Consider the following 18,533-nt stretch of genomic DNA (forward strand, 5'->3'; position numbering starts at 1 on the left):
CCCATCTGGACTCACTGCTTTGCTGGCACGAAGTCTCCTCAGCTCTCTGCTTACCTGGGCTGCTGTAATTGTGGTACAGCAAAAGGATGGGTGGAGGGTGCAGTACTCCGAGGTGAGAGTGGGTTAGGGTGGTCGAACCTATTAAAGAAGTTGTTCATCTGGTTTGCTCTCTCCACGTCTCTCTCGATGGTTATTATACAGTATTTTACATGTGGTCAAGTTTGAATACAAATACTGGTCCATCTTACATCCAGATTGATTTATGAACAGTCCGTCAGAACCAAACGTGGTTGTAAGTTGATGACTACCTGTACTGTTATTGTACATGTTTCATTTGAAATTACGGTAACTGCCATAACAGGCATTACACTACAGTTGTTATAATCATGTAGACTGATGCAAACATGGTGCCATGTAACTGATACAAATAGGAGTAACTTGTTTTTGTTTGCCACTGTTAATTTTTTCTAGCTGGATATACTACCAGTGACAGTTAACTAAACAGTACAGATCAAGTAAAATTTAGCCCATTACTTTATACACTTGTATTTTTCTTTTTCATTAGATTTGGTTTAAGATGAGTTTTCCTTTAGGATGGCATACAGCACGGTGAAAAATGTTTATTTGTTGAAGTAATGCTAGTACATTTTGTGTCTACTGGTTTTTTGCTACCTAATATATTTTTCATGCAAGACTATAAATCCAAATATATGAGAAACTCAGCTTTACATATTTACGTATTTAGCTGAATGTTTGCATATTTTGTGTTAGACCTAAGAAAAAATACATTATTGAAGTTTTAATTATTTTACTGTATAGAAATGTAAGAACTTTTCTTTACAACTTCTTTCTGAAAATATTAAATAGTTTCAGTTTCTGTGATGACTGTGGACATAACATCTTCAGAAGTTGTAGTCTCATTTATAATACAAAATGTAATGCCTGCTTGTTTTTTTTTCCTTGAAGGAACTAAAGTGTGAAGCTGAACGTCTACATAGTCAGTTATCCTATTGTACTTCTATGTTAACACTGTGAGTATATACCATATGCTAAAAGCAATACTGAATAGCAAAAAAGTGTGGCGTATCAGTATTTCTACATAATATGGAGTCAGATAAATGCAGCAAAAGATGGAGAAATATCTTCAGCTTGGGCCCTGAAATGTTATAGTGTAATGTGCACACATTTAAAAATTAAACACAAAACAATTTATAATAAATATGATTGTAAAGTTCTGTGAATTAATAATATTAAGGATGGTAGTCATATTTTACATGCTTTGCGTGACTGACTATGCTATAATAGAGGCGTCTGAATGAACAGTAGCTTTTGATTTTTATGGTGCATTTAGCTAATGAGAAGAGTTTTGTATTTCATATGGACATCACTGAATACTTTTTAGAAAATGTACCCAAATAAAGTAGTGTGACGCCTAAAGCAATTAGAAATTAGCTGTTTAAGACACCTCCTTGTGTCTCAGAATAAACTGTTGGCTTTTGCTCTACCTTTCCTACACTAGCCTTAGTTAGCAATTGTAGAGATATCACTAATATAGTTTCAGTGGGCTACCAAGTCAAGTCAAGTCGGGGAGCATGCACTAGTACAGTGCGTTGCCGCACCCACTACACAACGATACAACTCAGGATCCTGGTTTGCAACCCCCCAGGTAGACATGCGGTCCAGTCCCACCCTCCGGAAATTACCTTCTATCTGCCGCAGCCAGGTGTTACGTGGGCGACCCCTTCGTCTGGTCCAGCCACTCGGGTCCCCAACAATGAGGATCTTACGAGCCGAATCGCCCTCAGCTCGTAAGATCCTCATCGGGGAAACGCGCCACATGGCCATAGTGCCGTAACTGATGCTCCCTCACAATGCAGGTAATGTGCCACATTCAGGACTCCATGAGCAACCGCTCATTTGACACAAAGACAAACAATGGTACCCAAGGATTTTCCAGAGAGACACAGTACCAAAGGAGTCCTGTCTTCGTCTCAGGTCACTGGATAGCGTCCATGTCTCGCAACCATATAGCAAGATAGGAAGCACCAGGACTCTAAAGACTTGGACCTTTGTCCTATTGCATAGATATCGGGAGCGCCACACACCCCTTTCCAGACCCCCCATGCCCTCCCAATCCATCTACTGACTTCATAGGAAGAGTCACCAGAGACATGAATGTCACTGCCAAGGTAAGTAAACCTCTCAGCAAAGTCAACTCTTTCCGCAAACAGGCACACTGCTGATGGCTGTGCCCAAGAGGTCATTAAAGGCCTGGATCATGGTTTTTATCCAGTACACTCGCAAGCCCAGACACTCAGACTCCTCGCTCAGTCTCTTGAGTGCCCCGATCAGAGCCTCCATTGACTCCGCACAGATCACAGCATCGTCAGCAAAGTCAAGATCCGTGAACCTTTCTTCACCAACAGATGCCCCACAGCCGCTGGACCTCACAACCTTGCCCAACACCCAGTCCATACAAACATTGAACAGAGTAGGAGCAACAACACACCCCTGACATACCCCAGAATTAACTGGGAAAAACGCAGAGGTCCTGCCTCCACTCTGCACAGCACTCACAGTACCAGTGTACAAGCCGGCCATGATATCCAGCAACCTTGAGAGGATCCCGCGAATCCTCAGGAGTATAATTTTGGGTTTATGTTTACCACTGCACTGGAGTCCTATTTTTTATTTACCAGTAAATCATCCAATGAGCATAGTTACTGATATTCTTTCTGTCCTTTATTGTTATATGTAGATACCAATTACTTCTCCTGTTATAGTTTAGTGACTTAGAGCAATGCACTTGATGTCACACTGGAACCCAGCAGCGCTCCCCTTTCCCTGACTACTTCAGTGATGCATACAGCATGGTTTTACATATTGTGACATAACTAACAATTATCCAGCCCACACCAGGACCTAAAATTGGATAGATCCGATCTTAGCTGATAAACAATACATAGCAGATTTTTAATTTGTAATTATTTATTCAACAAATTGTTTAAACTCCAGAAGACATTAAACAAGGCATCTGTTCTGTTTTCATATCAGTTAAGAAGGAAATTAATATCTGTATCCAACAGGGCACATACTCCCTGGGAATGTGTTCCTTTAGAATTTCATCTCATACTTGAATTTATACATATACCTTCCCTGAAACCATGGCAGAGATATTAAAATAAGAGAAATATGACACAAAAGAAATAATATATTTAACTTTTTTTTTAAATGCAGCTTTCCCTCCTAATGTACATTGCTGTATATAATATATACATATGTACAGATAAAGAAAAGTCATGGAACAATTTTGTAGCAGTCCAGTGCGGCTAAGATTCACAGCGTTGATAAGATGGTGATTTATTTATTTTTTCTGTGGGGATTCAAGGAGGGCGGCACGGTGGCGCAGTGGGTAGCGCTGCTGCCTCGCAGTTGGGAGATCTGGGGACCTGGGTTCGCTTCCCAGGTCCGCCCTGCGTGGAGTTTGCATGTTCTCCCCGTGTCTGCGTGGGTTTCCTCCGGGTGCTCCGGTTTCCTCCCACAGTCCAAAGACATGCAGGTTAGGTGGATTGGCGATTCTAAATTGGCCCTAGTGTGGTGCTTGGTGTGTGGGTGTGTTTGTGTGTGTCCTGCGGTGGGTTGGCACCCTGCCCAGGATTGGTTCCTGCCTTGTGCCCTGTGTTGGCTGGGATTGGCTCCAGCAGACCCCCGTGACCCTGTGTTCGGATTCAGCGGGTTGGAAAATGGATGGATGGATGGATTCAAGGAATGCACCCAGCCTTGGCCCGACCCACACAAACTCACAGGCAGAGACACAAAACCAACAAATGAATAAAAATATATTAGATGCAAAACCCAATGCAAAACAATAACAATCAGACAAACCTCCCCTTACCCCTACGGCAAGACAATTTTAACACAACAATGAACCACAAAAATAAACACTCATGGCAGTGTCCTTATATAGTCCAATGCGTCAAAAGCAGATGAAATGGTTTGGTGTGAAGGTGACAATCCTGGGAACAGCTTCCGTAATAAATGAATGAAACAGTCCTAATGGTAGCCCTTAGCAGCAAGGGGTGAGATTTGCAGGAGTGCTCCTTTTGAAGACGCACAACGACTAATCCACCACAATGCACATGATAGGCAGGCACAAGACAGTCCATTCATCCTAACGGGAAATGATCCACGGCGTGATTGACTTTTCAATAGACATGTCAGACAGGTTACACAAAAACACAGATCTCCCATTGCTCTGCCGGGCCCCCTTTTCAAATTTCCTGCTGTCCTTTCTCATCCGCAGCAGCCCCTGCTCCCACTTCAGTCATCCAATGAGGGCAGTCCCCTGGAGTTCTTACCGCGGTAGCACTGCTACAATACAGTTGTCTTACAGTTCTTCAGTGAGGTCTTTAATGATTGTATACCCTTTTTCTGGAGCTCTGGAGGCATTTCTTTTGGCATAGATTCAACATTGCATCTGTCACAACAGGGCTTCTGCCTCTTTGAAAACTCTGACGGACATTTACATCCACACTCTCCACTGACCAGTACTATGTGTGCATTAGTACCAATTTAGCACATTTCGTTTCAGTGACCTGTGTTGTACAGTAACACTTTATTTGAAGGGTGTCTGCAAAGTGACTTTACAACATATGCTGAATGACATTTAAGAAGAAATACTTGATTAGTAAAGAACAGTTAACATCAGTATTTGGAAGATGTGGAGCAAAATATCATCTCTTCTTCTTCTTCTTTTGGCTGCTCCTGTTAGGGGTTGCCGTAGCAGATCATCTTCTTCCATATTGTCCTGTCTTCTGCATCTTGCTCTGTTACACCCATCACCTGCATGTCCTCTCTCACCACATCCATAAACCTTCTCTTAGGCCTTCCTCTTTTCCTCTTACCTGGCAGCTCTATTGATAACATCCTTTTCCCAATATACCCAGCATCTCTCCTTTGCACATGTCCAAACCTCAAACAAAAAACAGTCTCGACTCTCTGACTTTGTCTCCCAACCGTCCAACTTGAGCTGACCCTCTAATGTACTCATTTCTAATCCTGTCCAGCCTTGTCACACCCAATGCAAATCTTAACATCTTTAACTCTGCTCTCTCCACCTCTGTCTCCTGTTTTTTGGTCAGTGCCACTGTCTCCAACCCATATAACATAGCTGGTCTCACTACTGTCCTGTAGACCTTCCCTTTCACTCTTGCTGATACCCGTCTGTCACAAATCCCTCCTGACACTCTTCTCCACCCATTCCACCCTGCCTGCACTCACTTTTTCACCACTCTTCCACAATCCCTGTTACTCTGAATTGTTGATCCCAAGTATTTAAACTCATCCACTTTCACCAACTCTACTCCCTGCATCCTCACCATTCCTCTGACCTCCCTCTGCACTCATTCAAAATAATTGCCACTTCAGAGTCCACACATATTAAGGGGGCAATGCAATGTCATCTACTTTATAAAACTTCTACATCATCTTGCGAATAATTTTATTATAAAATCATCAAATATTGCTTCTTAAATAATAAATGTTATTCAATAACCTATTCGTGTGCTATGAATCTTCATGTAGACACCCTTCAACTAAACTGTTAGCCCAAATTTTTTCCCCTATTGGACATTTAAAATAATCTTGAATTAGTCAAAATTAAAGATAAAGTGGGAAGACTTGTGTGTTTCTATAAATCTACACATTACACATATCTTCAATTGCTCAGTTGTGGGGGAAATGAACATTCTCCAGGGACAGTCCTTCCTTGTCCCTTTTCATGGTGAGGGAAGGTGTTAAATCCAACTGGGGTGCCTTTATGTTCCCTTGGGGCATCCCGTCCAGGTAAGAGTAGGATAGGGATTCATGAGATTGATCTTGAGACTTCAAAATTTGATATTGAATCATTTAAATGAAAAGTAATGATTAATCAGAAAAATGATATTTTTACCCAGGCCTAGTAAGCAATTCTAGATATCTAGATATACAATATACTGTATATATACACACGCATTCTTTGACAAAGATATGTGAGATAAAAAAATCTCTATTTTTTAATTTGGAAGGTAACACAGCTCTAATTTTTATGGAATTGTATTATGCAAGAGAGTAGGGGACTGCTGTATAAGAAGTCTTATGAAATGGGTCAAACTTTAGTTTGTCCCAACCTTTAAAATCTTCAAAGTCCTTCAGTTGGTGGTGTTTTTAAGTGTCACTTTAGAACCTAGCCAATGCCTAACATAGGGTAGCCTTTGGGGAAGATTTTGGGATATTCCTATTTTAGTTGTGAAGAATTAGCCAAAGTGAAATAATTGTTAGCCCATTAACCACAATTAATGAGACATCTGCGAATTAGCGAAATAAATTAATATATTTGCTTGAGTAAAGTTTTCAAATTAGAGAATCACAAAGTCTTCATTATCTATCAATTATTATTAATATTTTACAGTGACACCCAACCCCCTCCACACACACATACAGACACACACACACACATACTCCTGGTCATAAAGTGCTGGTGTGACTAACGTACATGCATTGTTTAAAATTGTCATTATTAGAAATTAGTATAAAGTTATTAGTCTTCCCATTTACATTGTCACATTTTAAAATGTTTAATCAGAATTTTTCATGATGAACAACACAAAAACTTTACAGTATCAAACTAAATAAAATTATAGGGGCTCTTCTAAATTAATTAGGAATAAAAATTACAAAATGATAAATCCTTTAAGTATTCACACCAAACCGAACTTTCAATACAGGCACTTTTGGTGTAAATTACAAGTATATATATATTTTAGGGTAAATCTGTACTAACTGATCTGCATCCAGACTCCTTTTCTCAAAATGGCTAGTGTTTATCAAAATTCTTATCTTTTCAAATATTTTCTTAGTTTAATTGAGATCTGTGATCAATGAGAAATTCTGAAATAATTGATTTAAAAATTACTTCCATTTTGCTACCATAAAGCCCAGATTTGTTAGAAAGTTTGTCAGCCTGGATGGCCTTATAAAGCTGTTAACATGGAATTGCTGGTGGCTAAATGAAGCAGTTCTTGAGGTTACAGAAGTTAAAAATTGACAAAACAACAGAGTATTTGTTTAGAATTATTTTAAACAGCTTAGTGGCAAAGGAGGAATCAGTACAACCAATTATGTTACATCAATTTAATAGTTGTTTTAAAACAATATTATATAAAAAAAGTCCAGTAGATGGGGAGATGAATACTAGTTGTGCCCACATAATGTATAGTGCATTAAAGTTAAAAGAAGTTAAAAGAGAAAGGTTGACATCTTTGTAGTATGAATTCCAATAGCTTGAATTTTTGGATTTGTGATCAACAGACACATATTTTTGTTTTCTGATTAGCTATAGTCTGCAGGAAATTCCCCTGGAATTGGGGTCAGAGTTCTCTGAGGTAACTGGAAGTTCATTGCAAGTGGAGATCAAAGAGGTATGCCATCATCATAAGGTTTTTCTATTCTTGCATTTAGCTGTTTTTATGAGTGTCCTAGAACGTTTTACATTGTGCATTGTTCAGAAAAGAGACATTTCCGGTGTTTGCCAGAGCAGACTGATCAGTTTACTTAAAAAAAAAACAACATTTTGCAGTCCAAGATTAAAGAATGCATTCTCTTCGTAAATTTGAATCCATATTCAAATTTAAATATGAAAAATTGACATCCTTGAAAACTTTGTCTACACTCTTATAGTAAACAAATAAATACTGACATAGTGATAACTTAAACTTGAATAGTTTGATTTTGAACTTAGCTACGTAATTTTCACTAATCTTTACAATGTTTTCTGTCTAATGTTGGTGCTGTTTTCTATAATTTGCTTAACATACATGTATTGTAGTTTGTTAAATTATACTGTTATCTGACTTTTTGAAATGTTATAAAACATGCAATGCAGAATCACACATGTCAGCCATCTACAGATGCCATAAATTATATTTTGTAAACAATTAATCGATTGACTACAGTATTTTATCAATTAATCTAACTACTAATGTTGTCCAGATAACTCAGAGGCATATGAATATGTGCTGTATTTGAATGTTTATTGAATAATTTGAAATGTGCAGTAGAATTTGAAAGCATCAGGATATGGAAAAACAAAACTAAAATAACTTCAACAAGAAGACAAATAAGACAACACTGTTATCAATGAAATATTTTAAGTCATAAAAGCCTAAAAGTTAAAAATGATATATTTGATTAACAGTGGACTTAACATATCTTACTGTCAGCAGTCGAACTTGAAACAAGACCAAATAATCAGGCTTTTTTTTCTTTGATTCAGTGTTAAAATTGATTTACTCTGACTTTTACATGTATTTGTAAAAAGTCCAACTTATATTGAAATAAATGTTATTCTTAGGTATCATGAATATAGATGCTAGGCATATTTGGCATAAAGTGAATATATATTATGCTTGTAAAGAATACGTGATACTTTATTAAAACAGTGACGTGCAGGACTGACAATATGTGTGTAAATCCAGTCTGTCATTTTAAATTCTTGATGTTGAGCACTTTGAGCATGGAAAAATTTCTACAATATATAACTAAAATTCATTATTACGTTAGTCTGCAATTTTTCATATTTTCAAAAGCAACCTACTAGATGTCTTAATTAGTAGGTTGCTACCTATATGTGTATTAACAAACCATCAAAAACCCTGTGCAAATGGTTCAGTTCTGTATGGAAGTGAATTCACTCAGAAAATCCACTGCTAAAAAAATACTGTTTCAGACATAGGAAGTGAAGAAAAGTAGTGGGATAAAACCTTTACACCGCACAGCACTTTGTATGCGGCATATAGGATAACCCACATTTAGCTCTTCTGGAATGCTCCTTTCTGGTGACGCAAGAGTTGCTGGGTGTTCATCAGCCTGTCCACTCCGATTTAGTAGAAAAAGTGGAATGAGCCCAGAACAATTTTAGTTGAAATGTGCTTATATTCATGCCTTTTTAACCTTAAAACCAGGATTTTGCAGAGTTGTATGGTTTGCGCGTTTGCAATCTTAATGTTGCTGTTACATAAGCTCTCAGTTTGGATCAAATGTGTCAAATATGCTGGATTAAAAAAATCAACATACCGAGTCGGTCTGATCGCATATTGAATGTGATTTACTTACAATTTAATGACTGGAAAATACCCAAAAATTACTGTAGAAACTGTAGGGTGAAATGACACCTTTTATTACAAATAAACAGGACTTTCTCTAGTGATGGTTATCTTATCTCTACATTTTATTAGTTCATTGTTCTCTTCTTTCAGGGTTAATTCATCTCAGGTATATTAATTTTGCTAACATTTGAACAAAAAGGTTGTTAAAACGAAAGAAGTGTTTTTTTACACTTTGCTGTCCCAATATAAGCTAGAGTATTTTTCAGTTTCTTTGTTACACCTTGCCTGATGAAGGGGCCTTAGCTGCCTCGAAAGCTTGCATTTGTAATCTATTTAGTTAGCCAATAAAAGGTGTCATTTCACCCTACGTTTTCCTATATCAATCTATTTCTAACACAGTACAACACTCTACTGATGTAGAAAATGTATAAAGCTGACCTATGTTTATATAGGATGTTGGTTCTGTTCAATTTTGACAGCCTCTGATAAATAGTTTTCTTTGGATTTATGCGATGACAGTTAAATATAGACAAGTTGTCAGCCCTTGCATAAATCTGTGAGCAAATGTGAAAATACAACTCTGCCCAAAATAAAGCTAGCAAGTGTATTTCACAGACTAGCTTATCGTATTTAACTAACCTATGTACTGAGTTGTTATTTTACTTAAGTGCACTTGTGAGTAATAATACTGGCAACTGATAAGCCCATTTAGCAGACAATTGTATCTGCTGTGTCTGAAGAAATTCTGTGGGTCTAACTTTTGTCCTGATGTTTGTCACTAACATGAATTTCTCAAGTTAACTGGCTTCACAACATTAAAAGAACTATTGTCAAAGAGCTAAATAAGAGTAAGTGGGTTATATGGTATATTTGACTTGTCCTGTGCTATACGTCTATCATGCTTCCTCTTTAGGTGTTCATGCATTCAGCTAGTGCTGTTGTGGAACACCACAAAATGATCTAATAACCACTTTCTCTGATATTCGGGTGAAATACTCCCATACAGAGGAGAATTTTGCCCAGCGTTTGGGGAAACCTTCCACTGAATGTGGTGCATCTGCCACCATGATTAGCCAACTCAAAAACAATAGAGTCATAGCATGCCAGCACACAATGTGTGGGAGAGTCAGGAATAGCTAGTAGATTAAGAAAGTACAATTGAACTGAAATTTTTAGTTGGTTACATTTAATATTTCTGGCAGCCCTAGATCATGCTCAGTTTTCACTACTGTAATCTTGTTTTACAATCTAGTATAGCCAGAGCATTATCTGACTGTATTGGGTCCAAGGCATGAATTGACCTTGCATGGGGCATCATTCATTGCTGGTAACACATGCTAGCTAACTCACCCCAAACCAATATAGAGTTACCAATGAATTTATATTTTTATTATTGTTTTGATTATTATATATTAATCAACCTGTCTCTTCTGCTCCTTCATTGGTCAAAAGTCTTGTCTTCAAATCAAAAACTTGCTCGTGAGTGAACACATTTCCTTTGCATGCATTGCTCTGGTTTTCCAGAAGGATTTTGTAAACAATATTTCAGCAAAAAATGTATGCATTTTCCCCAGTGTGCACATGTAACTGTATGACTGGATGATTGAACTATATGACACAAGTAATGTGAGATTTTTTTTCATGGATGTTTGTGTGTTGTTTGCTATGGTTCAGGTTTGTTCTGTATAGGCGCCCATTCTATCAGAAAATGTATTATCTTCATATTCCATGAAACATGAGATAAAATTTTTTTCTCAGCCGTCACTACATCCTACATTGGGTAAGTAACACATAAAAAATATGATTTTTGGGGTGTTACTCCTTTAAGCTTCAATGGATTATATTATGAAATAATTACCAGCCTCCAGTTTTAATGACCAATATAAGTATAACCGATTAATGAGTTGACATGTTAAGTGACATGGCTAAAATGGGAATTGTAAAGATTCTGGACTTTTGATAATAGATAATCTTGTTTTGTGTGTGTATGCATACTGTATCCAGGCAGAACAAGATGGTCAAACTATAAGAGGCATAGAGGAAGAGGAGAAGGAGAAGCAAAAAGAAGATGGTAATGATCAACAAACAGATGATTCCTTAAGTGACTTTGAGAAAGAATTGGAGGATTGTGTAGCAGATACAAAGGTAAAACAATTTTTGTATGAATGGACACTTTCTGCAAAATGTGAAATGTATCAGATCAATTATTCTTTTTTTTCTTTTTCATATATAGTGCACCATACTCAGATAAAAAAGCATGAATCAGAAGTTATTACAAACAAGTTATTGTTTGTCCTAATCTTCTTAAATTTAATTCAACTATCAATGTTGAATTTATATGTATCAATATAAAAAATGGAGAAGTGAGCAAGGTGCAGGGTTGCTGCTTGTAAGTGGTGTATGGCATGTTATATACATTAATGTATATATAGTATGGATATAGGAGAATTGCTGCTACATATTCTGTTGCAGAACTTTTGAAGGATTTCCTTTTTTAAGACATTAACTCAAGGCCACATTTGCATTTTAGAAGACTCTGTATATACATTCATTTTCCTGATTTCTTAATTTTAGGTAGATTGCACTCCATTGGAAATATCAGCATATTTTATTTCTGATTGGCAAAGTTTTATTAATTGGTTAATTTGTTGTTAGAGTATTAGAAAAATGATTAATTAAGGATTTTCACCTGAGTATGAACATTTTATACCTACTCAGTAAAATTACAACAGTATAAAATTAGCATTGTTTACTGTGTATACAGCCAGTGGCATGGAAGCAATCTTTTTATCATTTAGGGTCAAGCTGTGTATGGAATAATCTTTGTCACTATAGTTAAGAAAGTAATCTAACAGATTATAGTACTTCTTTAATAATCATCTGTGTGTATTAAGGTAGTGTTTAAAGGATCACCATGTATGGCAAGTTACTGTATTTTGTATGCTAGTGATCTCATATTAATAGATACTTATTAACTTTTGTGAAGTGAAATTGAGGGAGAAGATACTGAAATGGAAAGCTAGTTTGGAAGTGAAAGGCTTTAAGGTAAAAGCAGGAAAGACCAAGGCGATACATGAAATAGGTGGGTGCTTTCTGTGTGTCATGTGCAGCAGAGGCAGAGGCAGTGCTGTCTCAAAGTGGGAGGGGAAAGGTTGGTAGTCACTCTGCACTGGACATACCCCGAATACTCAATCCACAATCCACGTTCACACATAAAAACAGAAAAAAACATACACATTGTTAAATATTTTAATAAAACAACACGCATAAATCTAATTTTTACTCAGAATGAAATCATGACATAGAGAGAAGATGCATCATTCACAACTGAAAGCAGTTTTATTCCACAATTAACTACATTATCAAAACAATTAACTACATTATCAAATGCAAGCTAAAAGTTATGGTGGAAGGCAGCATAACTAAACTGGTTTGGAGAAAAAAGTAACCATTTGAAAATTCTTGAGCACAGAAATTGTAGTTAGGCATGGATCATGAAAGCAGAACCTGAGGTAGACCTTGAAAGAATGGAGATGAGAATGAAGAGATAGATGTGTGGAATGTCATGGGGAGAGAGGAAGGTGGTTGCTGAGTTAAGAAAAAGACCTATCGTGGAGTTACTGTAGGGGTGGATATTGCTGAGGAGAAATAGACTAACGTGGTTTGGGCATGTGTAGAGAAAGGCTGGTGATTATTCAGTGGAGGGAATGAGGTCAAGAGGGAGGCTAAAACGTGGTTGGAGGTGGTATCAAATGATATTTAAAGACTGAGTTTCATCCCAAAGGATGGCAAAAATCATGTTCAGTGGAGAATAAAGATTACAGTAATCCCTCCTCGATCACGGGGGTTGCGTTCCAGAACCCCCCGCGAAAGGTGAAAATCCGCGAAGTAGAAACCATATGTTTATATGGTTATTTTTATATTGTCATGCTTGGGTCACAGATTTGCACAGAAACACAGGAGGTTGTAGAGAGACAGGGACTTTATTCAAACACTGCAAACAAACATTTGTCTCTTTTTCAAAAGTTTAAACTGTGCTCCATGACAAGACAGAGATGACAGTTTCGTCTCACAATTAAAAGAATGCAAAGAGAGAGAGAGAGAAACAAACAATCAAAAATCAATACGTGCAGTTCAGGCTTTGAAGTATGCGAAGCACCATGCGGGAAGCATGTTGCTTGACAAAACCGGAAGGGAGCAATGTGAAGATAATCTTTCAGCATTTTTATACGAGCGTCCGTATCCTCTAGGGGTGTGAACAGCCCCCCTGCTCACACCCCCTCCGTCAGGAGCAGAGAATGTCAGAGCAAGAGAGAGAGAAAAGTAAACAATCAAAAATCAATACGTGCTGTTTGATCTTTTAAGTATGCAAAGCACCGTGCAGGAAGCATATCGCTTGACAAAGCAGCCATATGTAAGCCCAGCAAGGAAGAGAGCAATGTGAAGGTAATCTTTCAGCGTTTTTTGAGGAGCAGCCGTATCCTCTAGGGGTGCGAACAGCCCCCGTGCTCACAATATATTTGAGGAGTTTTATTTAATACGTAATACGCGCTCTGGTTGGGTAGCTTCTCAGCCATCTGCCAATAGCGTCCCTTGTATGAAATCAACTGGGCAAACCAACTGAGGAAGCATGTACCAGAAATTAAAAGACCCATTGTCCGCAGAAATCCGCGAACCAGCAAAAAATCTGCGATATATATTTAAATATGCTTACATATAAAATCCGCGATAGAGTGAAACCGCGAAAGTCAAAGCGCGATATAGCGAGGGATTACTGTAATGGCCAACCAACTAATCTGGGAAAACTGTGAAAATGGCCGTTAAAGGGATGATGATGTTGATAATATGTTATGTGAGAGATGAATGTAAAGAGTGTTTGATCTTTTTTCAAGCTTTTCACTAATGAAGCAGTTCCAACATTTATAATGTAATAATTCCTACAAGTAAAACACAATTATAATTGATACTGGAATATGCCCTGCAGGTAATTAATTTTGACTGCAAAGAAGAACCAGCTGGATACAATTTGCCAAACTGCATTTCGAACAAGTAGGTAAAATATTGTTTGAAAAGATCTCAGAGTTTTGATCAAAAAATTATTTAATTTAGAATGATGTACAATTATGTTTCAGCATTCTAACATTATGCTACAGCAAGTAAGCTTGTGCTTATGGCAATTACTTACAAATTGTATTTTCATATACAATGACAGTTTCTTATTTATGTAACAATCATTGATATGGGTATAAATCTGTGTTTAAGACAATGCTGGATAAGAGTTCAACATCAGATTTCTCAAAAAAGTGTCCACCATGTAATTTGATTGACATGTAGTTGAGAATATTGCAAACATAAAGTCAACTGCAATGTGCACATGTCTGCACAATCACCTTATTACCAGAAGGTAGGTAAAAACATAGGGTATGGTACTTAAATTTCTGTGAATTGAACAAGGTAATTCAACTCAACTAGAAGGAGGGCAAAAGAAAATAAATATGAAAAACTCCAGGTCAGAGTCTGCTGAAGTTCTCTGCAGTGATTACAGATTTGGGATTTAACTGAGTTATTATTCCAGTGAACGCAATATAGTCAGCTAGTGCGGTGATTATGACAATTAAAGATGTAGCACAGCAGTTCGTGTATACACACCTGATTATCCTACTTAATCAGTCAGCACATAGATTATGGTCTATTTATATCTTATTACAATATTTACCTACATGAGTGAAATGGATATAGTGTTATGCCAGGGTCACAAAATGTTTATTGCTGTGTGTGACAGTTGTTGTATTCTTTAATGTCTGTGCTTATAACCAAGTACTTTGGTGTACACTAGTACATCATTCCAGTCAAATGGCTTTTACTCTGAATGGTAGGTGCCATTTAACATCTCTAAAGTAGAATAACATTTCAGTTTCATTTTTTGGGCAAGAAAATAAGATAAAATTGGCTGCTTTTGCCTGAGACTTGCAATTCCAACTGAGTTTAAAGATTAAATCATTCTTTATTTTATCGATCATCTTGCCAGTTAAAATTTTAATAAAGCTGTTTTTTAGTGTTTAAAACTTGGGTATTAAGTGAAAACCATACTTACAATGTCACCATGAATTGTTCAATCCTAATTATTATCCTTAGTATACTGTATATCATGTGTACAGTGTACAGGAAGTGTGATGTAGTGGTAAAGGCTTTGGACTTCAAACCCTGAGGTTGTGGGTTCAAATCCCACTACCTTCATTATGTGACCCATGAGCAAGTCACTTGACCTGCCTGTGTTCCAATTGGAAAACCAAAATGTAACACAAGTTTTTTTTGGAAATCATCACAGACCACAATACAATTTTCTAAATCAGTTTTTCAAGTTGATTTCAGATCTGCTTTCAGTCTTTTCCAGTTACGTCAATTTTTTGAGTTATGAGTAATTTTAGCTTACAGTGTACTTGCATGTAGTTTTTACTAACATGTAAGCACCAATGAAGTAAATGTTTCAATATCTTCAGTGCTAATTCAAATAGGTACACACTGTGGCTTAGATATACTGAACAGTGTCACTTAGCTACCACTGTTTCTTCAAAAACACTTAGAGTAGGATTTTCTTGTGTACATTGTGTTTGGATTCTCGGTGTACAGCATCCAGCAGTAGTCAGCCATCATACTCTCATTCTAGAAACCTTGGTAGCGATGCTCCATGAATTGAATGCCCTGGTGGAAATGTTCTCCTTGCTCATCACTCACCATACCAACATTTTCTGGAAAGAACTCTATAGATGTGAGTGCAAGAATTGTATTTTTAATGACGTATGACAGAATTCCTCCCAAGCTTCTAGATCAGCTGCTGAGAGAGATTGTTTAAGACCATCATCCTGCAAAACGGACTTGATATATGGACCTATACTGTCCCTTCCTTCATTTTTGCAATGCTTATGTTTGAAAACTTCTCAACATGGTACTGAAAACAAGGTTACAAGGTTCTTCATCAATCCTAGCTTGATATGGAGAGGACTGATTGAAGAATACAGACTGGGATATACAATTTTGTGCTTAGTTTTAGCTGAGAATCCACATGTTCCCTCCGCACCATTGGGATTGCAAATAGTATCGCTGCCTTTCGCCCATTTTGTCAGTTTCTCAGTCTGTTGGGACAACTGGTACAGATGACATGTGGGTCCAAGATTTATCCTGGTCAACAGGTGGACCGCCGAAGTACAGTTTGTGTATCTTCTTAAAATCTGCGGTAATTGGGTGACGTCGTGCTTTCATCGTGAATGAACCACACATATAACAGAAACTGTCTGGATGATTGATACAACTGAAATCAATCACAGTTAATGCCATCTGTAACATAAAAATACAGACAATTGTTGTTTAATCTTGTAATATGCTTAGGCTAATTATAACAAATATCATGCAATATATAATTGGCTTCATCAATTATATAATTATATTAATTACATATATATCAATTATAGACGTGCTAGGGAAAAACTAAACACAGATTTGAAATCAGCATGAAAAACACTGCAAAACCCATATAAATTATTTCTGATGAGAATGACCTGTTGACCTGTGTAATTATGTCATAAATGTTGTAAGTTGCCTTGTATAAAGGCGTCAGCCAAATAAGTAAATGTAAAAATGTAATGTAAAAGGCTTTGTACTCAAAACCCTAAGGGGTGTGAGTTCAATTTCTTTTCTTTTTCTGATTACTAAAGCTAGCCTTTAAAAAATAAGAGTATCTAAAATTTATTAAAACTGATTAAACTTTCAGTAAACAGCTGACATTTTAAATAGTCTGTTGTGTGTCTCGGACTCTTTGTGTATTTTTCAGTAATAAATCCTGAAGACTTTGCATTATCAGGCTCTAACTAATACATAATCAACATATTTTTTTGTGGAAAAAATACTTTAATCACAAGAATTAAAGTGCATATTTTCCTAGCATGTTCAGAAATATGTGTTTTGTAATCTTATGAACTTAATCATTAGCTAACTTTAGTAATTATTAATTGGACAGAATTTGCTATTGGCATGTTAAGTTTATAGATGAGTAGATGATGATGATGATGATATTAAATACAACGTCCTGCAGTTCTAAATATGTATATAACAAAAAAAGTCCATAGATGGCTTTTTGGAATGCAGATTAAATCTAAATTTAAGAAAACAGAAATTATATTAAAAGTATTAAATATTGTTTGTGTTATGTTAAACTCCTTACTAACCTTTTTCTCTAAAATAGGGAAAGAAACCTGCCAACACCTTATGAACACTTCATCTATCTTAAGCTCTTCTGCATTGCTTGGATCTGTGCTATGTTAGTGACTATTACCTGCACCTACCTGGATCATTTAATTTATCCTGGTATTCTGGTTCAGATAAATCCAACAGTTATTGTTACTTTTATGTGGAACCAATTGGTGGGAATCCAAAATCCACATGTCTCACTGCAGCATTCGGGCATCCCTCCTTTTTAATGATGATAACCTCCTAATGTCACTGCAGTCTTCTAAAGACTTGATTTTGGTTGTTTGCATGTATAGACTCCCTAGAAGTTATCCAAAAGTCTTATGTGGTTATAGTATACTGTATCACAAAACAAGTTATTTTGATATAAAGCTTGCATTAAAATTTTGAATATCCGTTGTGAAAGTTATGTTGTTCAGGTTTTTGCTTTTAACAAATGCATTCCAAGTTGCAGTGAAAGGTCACACTTTTTGAAAGATTCATCTGCTATAATTGGAAAGCTTTTGCTAAAATGCTATTGTTAAAGTGTATTTCTTAACTCCAGAGTTCTAAAACAAATTTTAATTAAAATGTGGCATGGTGTTAGACCCAGTTTACTATGAAAACTAGATTTTAAAGGTAAAGAACACATGAATATTGCAGCACATTAGAGTGTTCAACTTGCTTTACTTAAAAAGAGAATATTCTTTAAGTACTGACCCTGTTCTTCATGTAAATTTTGGAAGCAAAATTATTAATAAAAGCTATTTTTAAAACGTTTTTACTGGACTTGCCTGTGGAAACCACAGAATGTTTCTAGTTTTGATCTTCCAAAGGCATCATCTGGTCATAAATGTAGTCTGAATGCTTGGAATTCCAAAATTGAAATGAATGATACTATTAAATGTCTACAGTATAAAAGACACCAGAGAGACAGAGCTGTGTTCTATAAAAAATTCATTGTCTCTTGGTGAATTATTTGCTGAGCATGTTTTAATAATTCATTTGAAAATAGTCTTTTGCTGCTGAAAACAACCAGCATTTCATTTATTTGCAATAAAGAAAAATTCTCATGTTATTGTGTTTTACAGGCCAATTTCACTTTTAAATAAGACCTTAAATTCTTCTTAAAAGTGCTTTCAGTATAGCTGGAGGCTTTTTAGTCTC

General features: G+C 36.5%; 1 protein-coding gene across 1 annotated transcript in view; it reads left to right on the plus strand.

Moving 5' to 3' along the window:
• LOC114661339 (protein KASH5-like) overlaps positions 1-18,125 on the plus strand; it is an 81,578-nt gene extending 63,453 nt beyond the window's left edge. The window contains exons 9-13 of the mRNA XM_051933886.1: positions 967-1,031; positions 7,373-7,457; positions 11,148-11,288; positions 14,128-14,192; positions 17,383-18,125. Of these exons, the coding sequence (XP_051789846.1) occupies positions 967-1,031; positions 7,373-7,457; positions 11,148-11,288; positions 14,128-14,192; positions 17,383-17,617 (591 nt within the window). The 3' untranslated portion in view covers positions 17,618-18,125. The remainder of the gene's footprint in view (positions 1-966; positions 1,032-7,372; positions 7,458-11,147; positions 11,289-14,127; positions 14,193-17,382) is intronic.
• Positions 18,126-18,533: the final 408 nt, after the last annotated feature.

Source organism: Erpetoichthys calabaricus, chromosome 11 (genome assembly GCF_900747795.2).
Source record: "Erpetoichthys calabaricus chromosome 11, fErpCal1.3, whole genome shotgun sequence".
Taxonomy (NCBI): Eukaryota; Metazoa; Chordata; class Cladistia; order Polypteriformes; family Polypteridae; genus Erpetoichthys; species Erpetoichthys calabaricus.